Raw genomic sequence first — 12,686 nt, 5'->3', positions numbered from 1 at the left:
TGTTTAATTTTGTTCTATTTGTTGAGGATACTAAATTAAATTATTTATAGGAAAATGGCGTATTCCCCAAAACCTGCTCGTCCTATACAAATCATCTACAAATCCAGTAATTCTTAAAAAAAACATCATTTCGAAGTTTATTCATTTATTTACCACTTTTGTCAGTACAAAACACACGAACTATCATCACTTTTAAACGAATTATTGATCAATCGGGCATTCCGTGACGGCATACAGTGAACATCCAGATATTGGTTGTGATTTGACCGGAACATAATCGCCAAATTACGCTGCTCAGGTTAGACAGGACTCCATTCATCGTCATGTCCATCATATCTACGGAAGTTAAAAATAATTATATCACAGCAATTAAACGAGAATCGACGAGAATTTACGTTTTCAATTTTGCAGCGAATGAAAACAAGAAAACAAATTGATAATATTGTTGACATTTTGATTTGCTGTGACCACCAGCGTTGCCACATACAAATATGATTTTCATCAGACAAAAATCTTCAGAGGTTAAAAAATCTGTATTGAAATGTCTCCTACACATTTTGATTCGTGATGCCTTAAAAGGTTAGAAATAATTGATATACGCATAGAAACATGAATTTTGCATCAAAAGTAATTTACAATTTTTTTTTATTTCCTTCTATGATTACTAAATCATCTACTTATGTTTTATCGTTGTACTTCATCTTGCAAGTTTTAGTTAATATTTTCCGAGTAGCATAAAACTATTTTCTCCTTAATTTTTGATAAACTAATGATATTTCACAATTGCTTTCGTATTTACAGTGGTTAGACGGTTTTTGTTCTATAACAAACAGCTGACTCTAATCATTGGAATTAAGATAGTTCGGTTTTTACAGGCTAACTCAATTTACTTGTTTCTTTATGTAAAATTTAGAATCTTCGCCTGTGCGCCTGTGAGAAGTTTAAGTAGATTCCTAAATTTGAAAGCAATTAACAGTCAAAAACCTAATTGCATACGAGCATAATCTGAAATAGCAAATTGTGGAGAACTGTCAGTGGCTATAAATCGGTGTAAAAAAAGTTTGAAAAATCTGTTATCTAAAAATATTCATTACAGATAAATCTGTTTGTGTGACCACGCTGCTGAACGCTCTGTCATGTTATTCCTGAATAGGCTTTTTATTCGACCAAATTGCCTTGACGTTTCCAAGTGAACGAATCAAGGTTGTATAAAAAGGTTTTGTAAGAGCTATATAGCTGTCTTCCAAACCGGAGTATTTTAAGTCTTACGAGATGGTTGTGTAATGGTTCTGTAGCTATCCTGAAGAAAATTTATATAATGATCTTCTAAAAGTACGCTTCTCAGCTATTAACACTTCTTCAAAATCGTTAAAAAAACCGTACAATTTTCGTATAAAACCTTAAGGGATTAAAAATGTTACTTGGGTTTATTACCGATTCTAGAGCTTGAAGATGATGGGACTATGTTTAATCAAATATCATGTTTAAAAGATGGTTGTTTTACAATCATTTAGCAATAATATTTTTTATATAGCTAGTTTTTTGACAAAGTTATGCTTCAAATAAAGAATAATTCTTAAAATCAGCTTATTTCCGTACTATTTTTTTAAATTTCAACGTCAACATACTCAATTCCGAAAAAAAGGTAACTGAAATTTTTTGATAGAAAATGAGGCTCATGAAATAAACTTTCAAATGCTGGGCAAATTATTTTTGAAAAATGAAAATCGGTTCTCCAGTTGAAAGGCGCTTGGAATAGGTCATAGAAAAATATGCTTACACAAAGCGACGACGATGACAGTTAGATTGAGATTTTTATCTCAACACACATCTGAGATATTCGAAATGGCTCACGTTTCTCCATAGCCAACGTTACGCCACTCTCCCCTACAATTGATTTTTTGGTTACAAAGCCCCGGGAAAAAAGGCAAATTTTTGGGGTGGTCAGTTCGAACTTTGAACTTTGACTTTGGTGTATTGACAACACCCCAAAATGAAGAAAGTCAGTTGAACTTAATTTTGGTGCCCTGGCAAAGTCGTTTTCGGGTCGTTTTGATTCTGAGTACGAGCTTTAGAAAATATAGATTTTTCAAGATTTTTAAAATAACATTTTTATTTACATTTGAATTTTTCAAAAACAAACCAAATTTTTCCCAATTTGAAACTCAATTTATAGGTTTTCAAACGTAGAAAAAGTTTTGATATATTTTTACTTCAGGCTTGGTTATTGATGATTATGTGGAAAAATTTCATGTTGATCAAAGTTACCCCGGTTTACGATACATCAGAAAGCAAACTACCCAATTTATTGGGTCAACTTTCTGGCGAGCACTGAGGAAAGGCAGGCATGAAATCAACTTTATTCTTTCCTCATCAAATTTTCAATTTGAAAGAATAGTAATATTTTTCATGTATCTGTTAACTTAATGACAAGTCTATTCTCAAATAATCTCCTGTTTGCTTCTTTTTACTTATCTTCAGACGCCAAAAATGGTTAAGCAACTTATTTCAGTAATTTGATACACTTCTAAGCAAGAAAAAACGGGACATTCAGAAGTTAAGGGTGGTGATTATCCCTTTAATACTTCTATTGATATTTTTTTAATATCTCAGTCTTGATTGATTGACGCAGAAGGATTTGGAAGGATAAAAAAAACTAAGCTCATGACACAAATAAAAAATACCGTAAATTGTTGTGCATCTTCATAAAATGTCGGAAGCTCTGATGGAATTCAACGGAAGCAAGGTGACTTTTTCAGGAGATTCAACTTATCTGTATGTGGATTGAAAACCTGTCACTTATCTAAAATAGATACCTTACAAATCTGACTGACATGGCTTTTTTCAGATTTCAATTAAGGTGGGATCCGGGTAATCCAGAGTAAGGGATGGTTAGGGAAATGGCCTTCATTCGCTGCACGAATTCTACAACTACCGTTGATTATTCGAATGTCAAGCTAGTTAGTTTCAGGTGAATTTTGCATTTGTCTCACCGATAGGAAACGCCCGAAAACTAAGTATAAAAAGAAGTGCTCGTCCGTCAACAATTAACCGTAGGTATCCTCAACAAACATGAAGTTCTTCTCAGTTTTTGCCCTGTTTCTTACACTCTGCTACATCGGATCGGCTGGTAACATACTTTAATAGCTGTTTTTCCGAGGTGAAATTTTTACTAATTTTACTTCCTACGTCTAGATTCTTGCGGACCGAACTCACACTGGAATGATTGCGGATCGTCTTGCGAACCATCGTGTAAAGATCCAGAACCAACATATTGCAATGCAGACTGTGTTCCTCAGTGCGTATGCGAGTCAGGATACGTTCAGGATGACAACAAAAATTGCATACTATTGAGCGAATGTCAACGCGAATAATAAGTATGAAAATCAAATTGTTAAAAATAAAGTATCGTTCTGAAGCTAGACGATTTCACTTTAACTATATTGAATAAACTGTTCCATTACACGGTATTAAAGGGTGTCCACGATGAAATTGCCACACACAAAATTGAGTTGCAAAATTCGAGTTTTTATCCGATTGCCATCAAATTTTCAGGGATTGAAAAATAACTATTAAACTTTATTTTACCATTTTACTTGTATTTTATTTGCAGTCTATAGGCAAATGCCCGCACCTTGGCCTTAACCCCGGCCATAAGAATCTGCACAACCGGTGTATCTACCGTTTTTTGCATGTTAACCCATTCTTTCTTTAGTTCCTCGACTGCCTTCACTACCTTAGGTCGTTTAAGAAGGTGCTGCTTCATAATCGCCCAGTACTTCTCAATGGGGCGGAGCTCCGGAGTGCTGGGAGGGTTTAACATTACGGCATGAAATTGACCTTATTGTGCCCATACCACTTCAGCACATCCTTGAAGTAGTGTCATGATGCCAAATCCGGCCAGAAGATTGTTGGGACGTTGAGGGCCTTCAGGAGAGGAAGCAGCCGCTTCTGGAGACACTCTTTCATGTACACCTATCTGTTCATCGCGTCCTGGGTCACGAAAGGTGCACTCCGCTTCTCGCACGTGCAGATGGCTTACCCAACCAGGAATTTATTCGCAAATTTGGTCATCTTCTGAGTGCGGACATGCTCCGGAACGCTGAACTTATCCTTGGCCGTGAAAAACAGGTTGCCGAGGATCTGTTTGAAGTCGGCCTTCACAGATGTTTCGTCGTCCTTGATGCAGCATTCAACTTTCGCCAGCAGGTTGATGTACAACTTCCTGGCACGGGATTTGGCGCACTTGTTCTGCTTCTCGTCGCGATTAGCGGCCTTTTGTGTCTTGAACGCTCGAAACCTAGCCTTAGTTTTGGGCTTCTGGACAAAATTTAGGGCTTAGGTGCAGCTTCTTAGCCACATCCCGAGAGAGGCGTTCGGGTTTCGGTTGAAGGCCCCAACTACGCGGTTGTGATTTTTTGTGTTGTACGGAATACTTTTTCCTTCACTTCTGGGCTTCCGATCGGTGGTCAATCGTTCCTCGAACCGCTTTTTCACTCGCGGCCCCGTGGAATTCGCGATTTCCAACGTTTTAGCGATGGAACGATGCGAGAGATCCTTGTTCGCGAGATGAATGCGCAAGATTTTATCATGCACGAGCTGTTCTTTCGACTCCATTTCCGCGAGTTTTGATCACAGGACTTTAAAACTTGCAGGATGTAAACAATGCACTATGAACTAAATTTACCCAAATTTTCATTATATTCTACCCAACGGTTAAAAAGTTAGAGCAATTTCTTAGTGTGGCAATTTCATCGTGTACACCCTTTATTTGACTACCAGTCAAGCTTCAAGCGACTGCAAATGTTTGACTATAGTCATGGATTTCTGTTCGTGTGACCGATTTATTTTTCAAACCACGGTAATAAATCAAAGTTGACGGCATCGGTTCCAAGCATTTGGGTATAATTCGAAAAATTTTGAGTATTTGAATCGTGATACGGTCAAAATTTGGTCTAGGGGAAACGCGTGTTAATTGGTGAAACCTTTTATTTAAAAAAAATCAAATTAAATTTCTTTTTAAGGTTTAATTAGTATTAAATTCAGGAAAAATATTCAGTTAGGCTTCCGCTTTTCCAAATCCGAATTGCCGGGCCTTACGCTTAACCCCTGCCATCAGATTTTGTACAGCCATCTTGCCAGTTTGCCTTGAACTGCTACTCGTCCTTAGCAGTTTTTTTTGGTCTTCTTTAGGTTCCGCTTGACAATTGCCCAGTATTTCTCAATTGGGCGGAGCTCTGGCATGTTGGCAAGGTTCTTGTCCTTGGGAACCACCTGCACCTTGTTGGCGGCGTACCACTCCACGGCCTTTTGACCGTAATGGCAAGATGCCAAATCCGGCCAAAACAGTACGAAACAACCGTGTTTCTTCAGGAAAGGCAGCAGACGTTTATTCAAACACTTTTTCACGTCAATTTCTTGGTTGACAGTCCCGGAAGCTATGAAAATGCTGCTTTCCAAGCCACAGGTACAGATGGCTTGCCAAACCAGATATTTCTTCGCGAACTTTGACAGTTTCATGTGCTTGAAAATATCTGCTACCTTTCCCCTCCCTTTTGCCGTATCAAACTCCTGTCCCGGAAGCTGCTTGTAGTCGGCTTTGACGTAGGTTTCGTCGTCCATTACCACGCAGTCAAACTTCAACAGCATCGTCGAGTCCAGCCTCCGGGATCGCGCTTTGGCCGTCGTATTTTGTTTATCATCGCGATTTGGAGTCACTACCTTCTGGTAAGTCGATAGTCCGGCTCGTTTTTTGGCTCGATGCACGATTGTAGGCGATACACGCAGCTTATTTGTGGCATCTCGGAGAGAGACGTTAGGATTTTGCTTGAAACTACCGGCAACTCTCTTAGTCGTCTCAGCGACTTCCGGTTTTCGATTTCCTCCCGATCCAAACTTCCTGGCTGTCGACAAACGTTTCCCAAACACTTTAATTACATTTGTAACATTTACCAGCAAAACTTTGATACGCTGCTCTTCTTCTTTGGACGGCATTTTGTCAACTGAAGAGTGAATTCCAAAATCAAAATAGGAGCCACATGCTACACACACACCTTCAAAATGAGGGGTGTTCAGGTTTTTTTAATGCAAAATTGAAAGAAATACGTCAAGTTGATATTGACCAAATTTTGACCATATCACCCTTTAGACAGCTTAGAACTTATTTTCAGGCAAATTTCTAGTTCATAATAAGGAACATAGTTTTTACTAATTTATCAATGAATTTCCGGAAGTAGCATTGATTTGAAACATTCATTCTGATTTGTTTTGAAAATTTTGATTCATTTAATCAGTCAAATCTATTATCCACTATTTGAGAATGTGAGATAATCATAAGTAAGGTAATGGTGTTACAAATCATTTTCATTTTTGTATTGTTATTATTTTTGGATTAATTTGAATGTCGAAACCCCCTCCCCATGGACGGGTCCTTCGCCCGGGGCTGGTTAGGAAAATGGCCGTCATTCGCTGTATGGACACTAAAACTACCGTTGATTATTCGAATTTCAAGCTAGTTAGTATCGGGATTTTTTTTTTCTTTTTCTAGGGATTAGAATTAGTCTCAGGTGAATTTTGCATTTGTCTCACCGATAGGAAACGCTTGAAAACTGAGTATAAAAAGAAGTGCTCGTTAACAATCAACAGTAGCTATCCTAAACAAACATGAAGTTCTTCTCAGTTTTTGCTGTGCTTCTTACACTCTGCTACACCGGATCTGCTGGTAACATTCTTTAAAAGCTGTTTTTCGGAGGTGAAATTTTACTAATTTTACTTGCTACCTCTAGAATCTTGTGGACCGAACTCACACTGGAATGATTGCGGTACGGCTTGCGAACGATCGTGTAAAGTTCCAGAACCAACGACGATTTGCTTTGCTATATGTGTTCCTCAGTGCGTATGCGAGCCAGGATACGTTCAGGATGACAACAAAAATTGCATACTATTGAGTGAATGTTAACGCAAATAATAAGCATGAAAATCAAATTGGAAAAAATGTAGGATCGTTCTGGAGCTAGACGATTCCACTTAAACTATATTGAATAAGGCTGGAACAAATTTCAATTTCCAATTTTTATATAATACATCCTAAAACTCCATTTTTGCGCTTAATTAAAGATACTAAAACTTACTTGACGATTTCTACCAAGAAACACATTTAAATTGCAGAATATAAAATAAAATATTCATAAAATCAGCATGAAATAATGAGATCAAGCGTGTACTGCTTGCCAAAACATTGAAAACATCATTTTCCTCCCGCATACACAGAACCACTTTTCTGACAAAGACGTATATTGTAAAACAAGAAAAAGAAACTTTGTTCGTATTTGATATATAGTTTTCATAAAACATTTTAATTCAACAAAAATCCTACAAAATCATAGTTAATCAGTAAGAATTGATAATGTTGAGGCACCACTAGCATTGAAAAACAAGGCTCTTTCCACTGAAACGTGGCCTGTCGGTATTCGATTTCGAGAGTTCACTTTTGATCGTAGTAACAAACCGGGGTTAGTGTGGGAGCCGAAACCTATAACTCCAGCAATAACCACCAACCCCATAACACCTTTCGTGACTCCAATTCAATCGTAACAACAAATCAAGGTATCGAGACAAAACGACAAAAATATTTGACGATTTATTATCAAAACATGAATAGTATCCGTAGTAAAACGAGACTAGAGACCGTTTTACTGTCTTCACTTGAGTTGGACTACGACGTGTTCGCGTTTTGCGAAACAAATCTTGATGCAACAATAAGCGACCGAATGATTTTTCCCGAAACTTTCTCAGTTTACCGCTGTGACCGATCGCCCACAAATTCTGATAAAATTTCTGGTGGTGGTGTACTGATCGCTGTAAACAATCGTTTTACGAGCACTCTGATCAATGAATCAAATTGCAATGAAGAAGTCACAGTCAAACTAGTATGTATGTATGTATGTATGGTTATAATATAATTATTTACTAAGGATGATAAATAATGAAAAATCAATAATATGAAGGAATATATAGTAATGAAATATAATATTTAATAATAAACAATATGCACATATTCAAACCAGTATGAATAAATATATCAACAACAAACCATCATAAAAATACAAAATTAAAAATTTACAAAAAATGAGTAATAATAGTAAATTATCAATAATTTGAAAAGGATACGTTCATTGAGAATAGAAAAAATACTTAAAATCGTTAGACACCCATATCACTTCATAGTAATAAAGATTTGCTATACATCACAGTTAGAAGTGTCCCGACACCACGATCCACCACGACCACGACACAATTTTTTTTTATTTATTTTTTTTTGTTTAATATATTTTTAACGAAAATTTCATTTTATAATATTAAAACTTCATTATGCTAAGATTGAGAATATAAGTTCTAGATAAGTGGCAATCATTTGGAAATTTAATTTATGATATACCCATGAGCATTTTTGAGAGAACAGATCAAGCTTCCTTCTCTAATCTTTTTCTTCCTCTTCATCTATTCCTTCTGAAATTTCACTATCGCTATCTTTATAGATCTGATCCACCTTTTGTGCAAATTTTCCTCTGTCTTTGGCCAACTCTAACCAAACTTCTGGATCTACATTAGAGTGCCCCAAATGACCCGACTTTTGAAAAAGTTATGCGCTGCAGGCTAAAATTGATCCTACACCTAGTACAAGATCTCATGCCAAATTTGGGCCAGATCGGATCATGGGAAGGGGTCGCTCAACGAGCCTGAAGTTTGTATGGGATTTTGAGACATTTTGTTCGGGAGAAACATGAAAAAACAGTTTTTCATCAATAACTTTGGTTCCCGTCGGCCGATTTCTTTCAAAAACGGGTTTTCTTAAAGCCTAAATTATGAAAAATATTTCATCCGAAGACTGCATATCGATAAGAGTTAAGACAAAAAAGTTATTGGACTTCCAAAATGGGCTAACTTTTTTTACGGTGGTATTCATCACTGCTAATGAGGCGTCAATAAGTTCGACCGCCCCGACTCATTTACAGTGATGAATACCATCTTTAAAAAAGTTAGCTCATTTTGGAAGCCTAATAACTTTTTTGTCTTAACTCTTATCGATACGCAGTCTTCGGATGAAATGTTTTTCATAATTTAGAATTTTAATTTAAGAAAACCCGTTTTTGAAAGAAATCGGCCGACGGGAACCAAAGTTATTGATGAAAAACTGGTTTTTCATGTTTCTCCCGAACAAAATGTCTCAAAATCCCATACAAACTTCAGGCTCGTTGAGCGACCCCTTCCCGTGATCCGATCTGGCCCAAATTTGGCATGAGATCTTGTACTAGGTCTAGGATCAATTTTAGCCTGCAGCGCATAACATTTCACAGGTTTTGAATTTCCCATACAAATTTGGGGCAGTCTAATCTACATTATATCTTATCATCTCCTGTTCTATCCCATTATTGTATGTAAAACTGGGTCTACCCTTTTCTTATATCCGAACTTCAGTTCTTTAGCCAATTTGAGGGGATGATCACTCTCCCTCCTAAGTATATGACCTAAATATTTTAACCTGCCTGCCCTGACTCTTCTATTGATGGTTTTTCCCTTAAGCATGTTCCTTAGTTCCTGGTTCTTTCCTGCAATTATTCCAAATTTCTAATAATATCTGCTTTTCGAATCTCGCTAACTGTAATCTATTTCTCTTAGTGAGCGTGGCAACCTTTGTTCCATATAACATTGATGGAGCTATGACTGAATTGTACATCAGCTTTCCCAAATCTCTTGGAGGTTTGTACGTTTTGCAAAACTCTACAATCATTTTAGCTGCCCTCAGTGCATTCTGACATCTTAATCTTACTGTTTCTGGTCTATTCAATTTTGACGTTAAATTCACTCCTAGATATCGAATTGAACTGCTAACGTTATATGTATCCCCATTAATCTCGATTACCTTGGGCCGTTCTGTATTATTATCTGGTTCTCTTATGAGTATCCGACTTTTATCCACATTTATTTCTAGCCTCACTACCCCTAATTGCTCTTCCATTTCTTTCATAATTTTTGATACCTGACGTCTATTATTTGCAAGAATGAGCACGTCATCTGCAAAAGCTAATATAAGAGGCACTTCTACGTTTCCTCTCCTAACTGAATTCAATTCTGTTACCCTATTCTCAACCTTACGTAAAACGTTCTGCATTATTTATTAATATAAAAAGGAACGGTGATAATGGACATCCCTGCTTAATCCCTTTCGTTCTAATCGCCTCTTCTGACCATTGATTCTGCCATAAAATTCTTTTTTACTTATATCAAGTGCCGCCATCCACAATGTTTTGCCACTATTCCAAAATTCTTCCATAATCCTGCGTGCCAAAAATATATTATCTTCTGTCGTTCTACCTTCAATGAATGCTGACTGTGAAAAATCTATCTCCTGAGTGAATTGTCCCGACCTTTTTTTGAGCCATTTTGCATACGGTTTATAAACTACATTACACAAGCTTATCCTGCGATAGTCGTTGGCTATTTTTGGATTCCTTATCTTTGGAATTGGTACCTGTAGGGGAGAGTGGGGATACTTGATCCCCTTTTCTTATTTTCACCATATCTTTTTGGAAACATTAAGCAACTCGCCGTCTTTGACATTTTCTGACAGCTTGTAACTTCAAGTTTCTATGCTCCAAAAACTAGAACGATACTTGAACCCGTTGATGAACTAGAAGCATTTTCGCGGGAGTAAAAAAATTGCGATTTTTCTGAAGTTAGGGGAGACTTGATCCCCTATTGAAGGAGTCTTGATCTTTTATTCAGGAAGCCCTTATCCTTGTATAAAAATCAAATAAAACCCTAAGATAGAATGTTAATTTACTATTTTGGTCATGTTTGTTCTCATTTCACAATTTATAGCAGACATAAGAAGAAAATTCTATAACTTTGTCTCAACGCTAATAACATTGCATACTTAAAGGCGCAATTTTTTTATAATTAAGAGAAAATTAATTATTTTTGGTCTTTTCTTCAGACAACTGTTGGATTGTTATTAGTTATTGGATAAATATTAAAAATTTCGAAATCAGCTATCATAACGATCAATTCAGAAGAAGAATATGCCGTTTGGAAGGGGGATCAATTGTACCCAACTCTAGGGGATCAATTATACCCATAATCAACATTTTAGAAAACTTTTTCTGAAAAAAGTTAAGAGTTTTCCATTGCTTTGAAAATATGGCATTATGAAGTTCATTCTACGCTCGAACGATTGATACATTGGAACAAATATTTTTTTCATAATTTTCCCATGTAAGGAACATTTCAAAGTGATGAAAAAAGATCTTCAAGTTACATTTTGTGAAATTTTTCAAACAAAGTTCAATTACTCAAACAATTATTTTGTTAAAAATTTTCAAACTACAAGCATTGTTATTTGGCTCATTTTGGCACATTTTTCTAGAACATTTGATCTTCGTAAGACATTCCAGTTTCGAGATATAGCTAAGGAATCAAGTATCCCCAGGGATCAAGTATCCTCATTCTCCCCTACTGATTTTAACATTTCTTTCGGAAACCTATTCTCCTTCCATATTCTTCCCCATAATATCATTAATTCGTCTAAAGTTTCCTCATCTGCATATTTAATTATCTAACTCCATTCTTATACCATCACTACCTGCTGACTTTCCATTACATTGATTTTTTAGAATGATTTCCATCTCATCCTTGCTGGGCGGTTCAGTTAAGGGACACGTATCTTCCTCACACAATCTCATTATATCTCGTTCCCCTTCTCCTGCTCTTAGAATATCATTCCATGTTTTCATTGGCATATTTATTTTCCTATAATTTTTCTTATTTTTAAACCTCCTCAAGAAAGCATAAGCGCTAACGTCAAAATCGTTGATATCCTTGAAAAGAAGTCACAGTCAAACTAGTCATAGACAAAATCGAGATTTTCATATGCTGTATCTACATACCTCCGGCCTCAGGCTGTCAAAGACACGTTTCCCATACTGCAAATGTTGGTTCTTTGTTTGAAAGTAGGACCAGCCGACAGCAAAGTGATCATAATTGGTGATTTCAACTTGAAGAATACCACTTGGTATCGAGATAAAGCTAGTGATTTTCACTTTCTGCCAAACAACGTCCGTTTGCCTGAAGAATCGATTATTATCGACGACATGGCCGCCTTCGATTTGCGGCAAGTTTGTGGAATAGCTAATCATAATAACCGGTTTCTTGATCTTATATTCACATGACGAGGAAAGTTGTCAAGTTGATGAAATTTTACCTATAATTCAGCATGAGGTGCATCACAAGGCAATGGGGATAAACGTCTGTCTAAATATTCTTCAATATGCAGATGCACTGTCAGCTCAGGAAAGCAAAGTAACGATTGATATGAAAAACTTTGACGTAGACGCTGTTTCTCAAACTCTTTTGGAAGTGGAATGGAATACGGTTACATAACGAAGATATTCCCGAAACTGCTAGTTCGAGTATACGATCTATGTTGGAGTTCTTGAATAGCCTAGGGATTTTCGACAACATTCGCGAAAATGATCGCTCAATAGGAAATGCCCTGGATTTCAATGTTTAGTCGTTTTACACCGTGGTTTATGGAATATTACTCAATCACTGTAAAACCATCAGAGTAAAATCGTCTCGCTCTTAATACCCGGAATGGTTTGACAGCGACACTATCCACCTACTTAAAG

The 12,686-nt window shown here is 36.6% G+C and overlaps 2 protein-coding genes across 2 annotated transcripts in view; both read left to right on the top strand.

Moving 5' to 3' along the window:
• Positions 1-12,686, top strand: part of LOC129757613 (sodium channel protein 60E-like) — a 909,603-nt gene that overhangs the window by 658,636 nt on the left and 238,281 nt on the right. The window lies entirely within an intron of this gene.
• Positions 3,046-3,438, top strand: LOC129757618 (chymotrypsin inhibitor-like). The gene is made up of 2 exons (XM_055754894.1): positions 3,046-3,130; positions 3,196-3,438. Exons 1-2 carry the CDS (start codon positions 3,073-3,075, stop codon positions 3,372-3,374), a joined length of 237 nt encoding a protein of 78 aa, XP_055610869.1. The 5' UTR covers positions 3,046-3,072; the 3' UTR covers positions 3,375-3,438.

Source organism: Uranotaenia lowii, chromosome 3, assembly GCF_029784155.1.
Source record: "Uranotaenia lowii strain MFRU-FL chromosome 3, ASM2978415v1, whole genome shotgun sequence".
NCBI classification, from domain to species: Eukaryota; Metazoa; Arthropoda; class Insecta; order Diptera; family Culicidae; genus Uranotaenia; species Uranotaenia lowii.
This window is presented reverse-complemented; position numbering and strand designations above follow the sequence as displayed.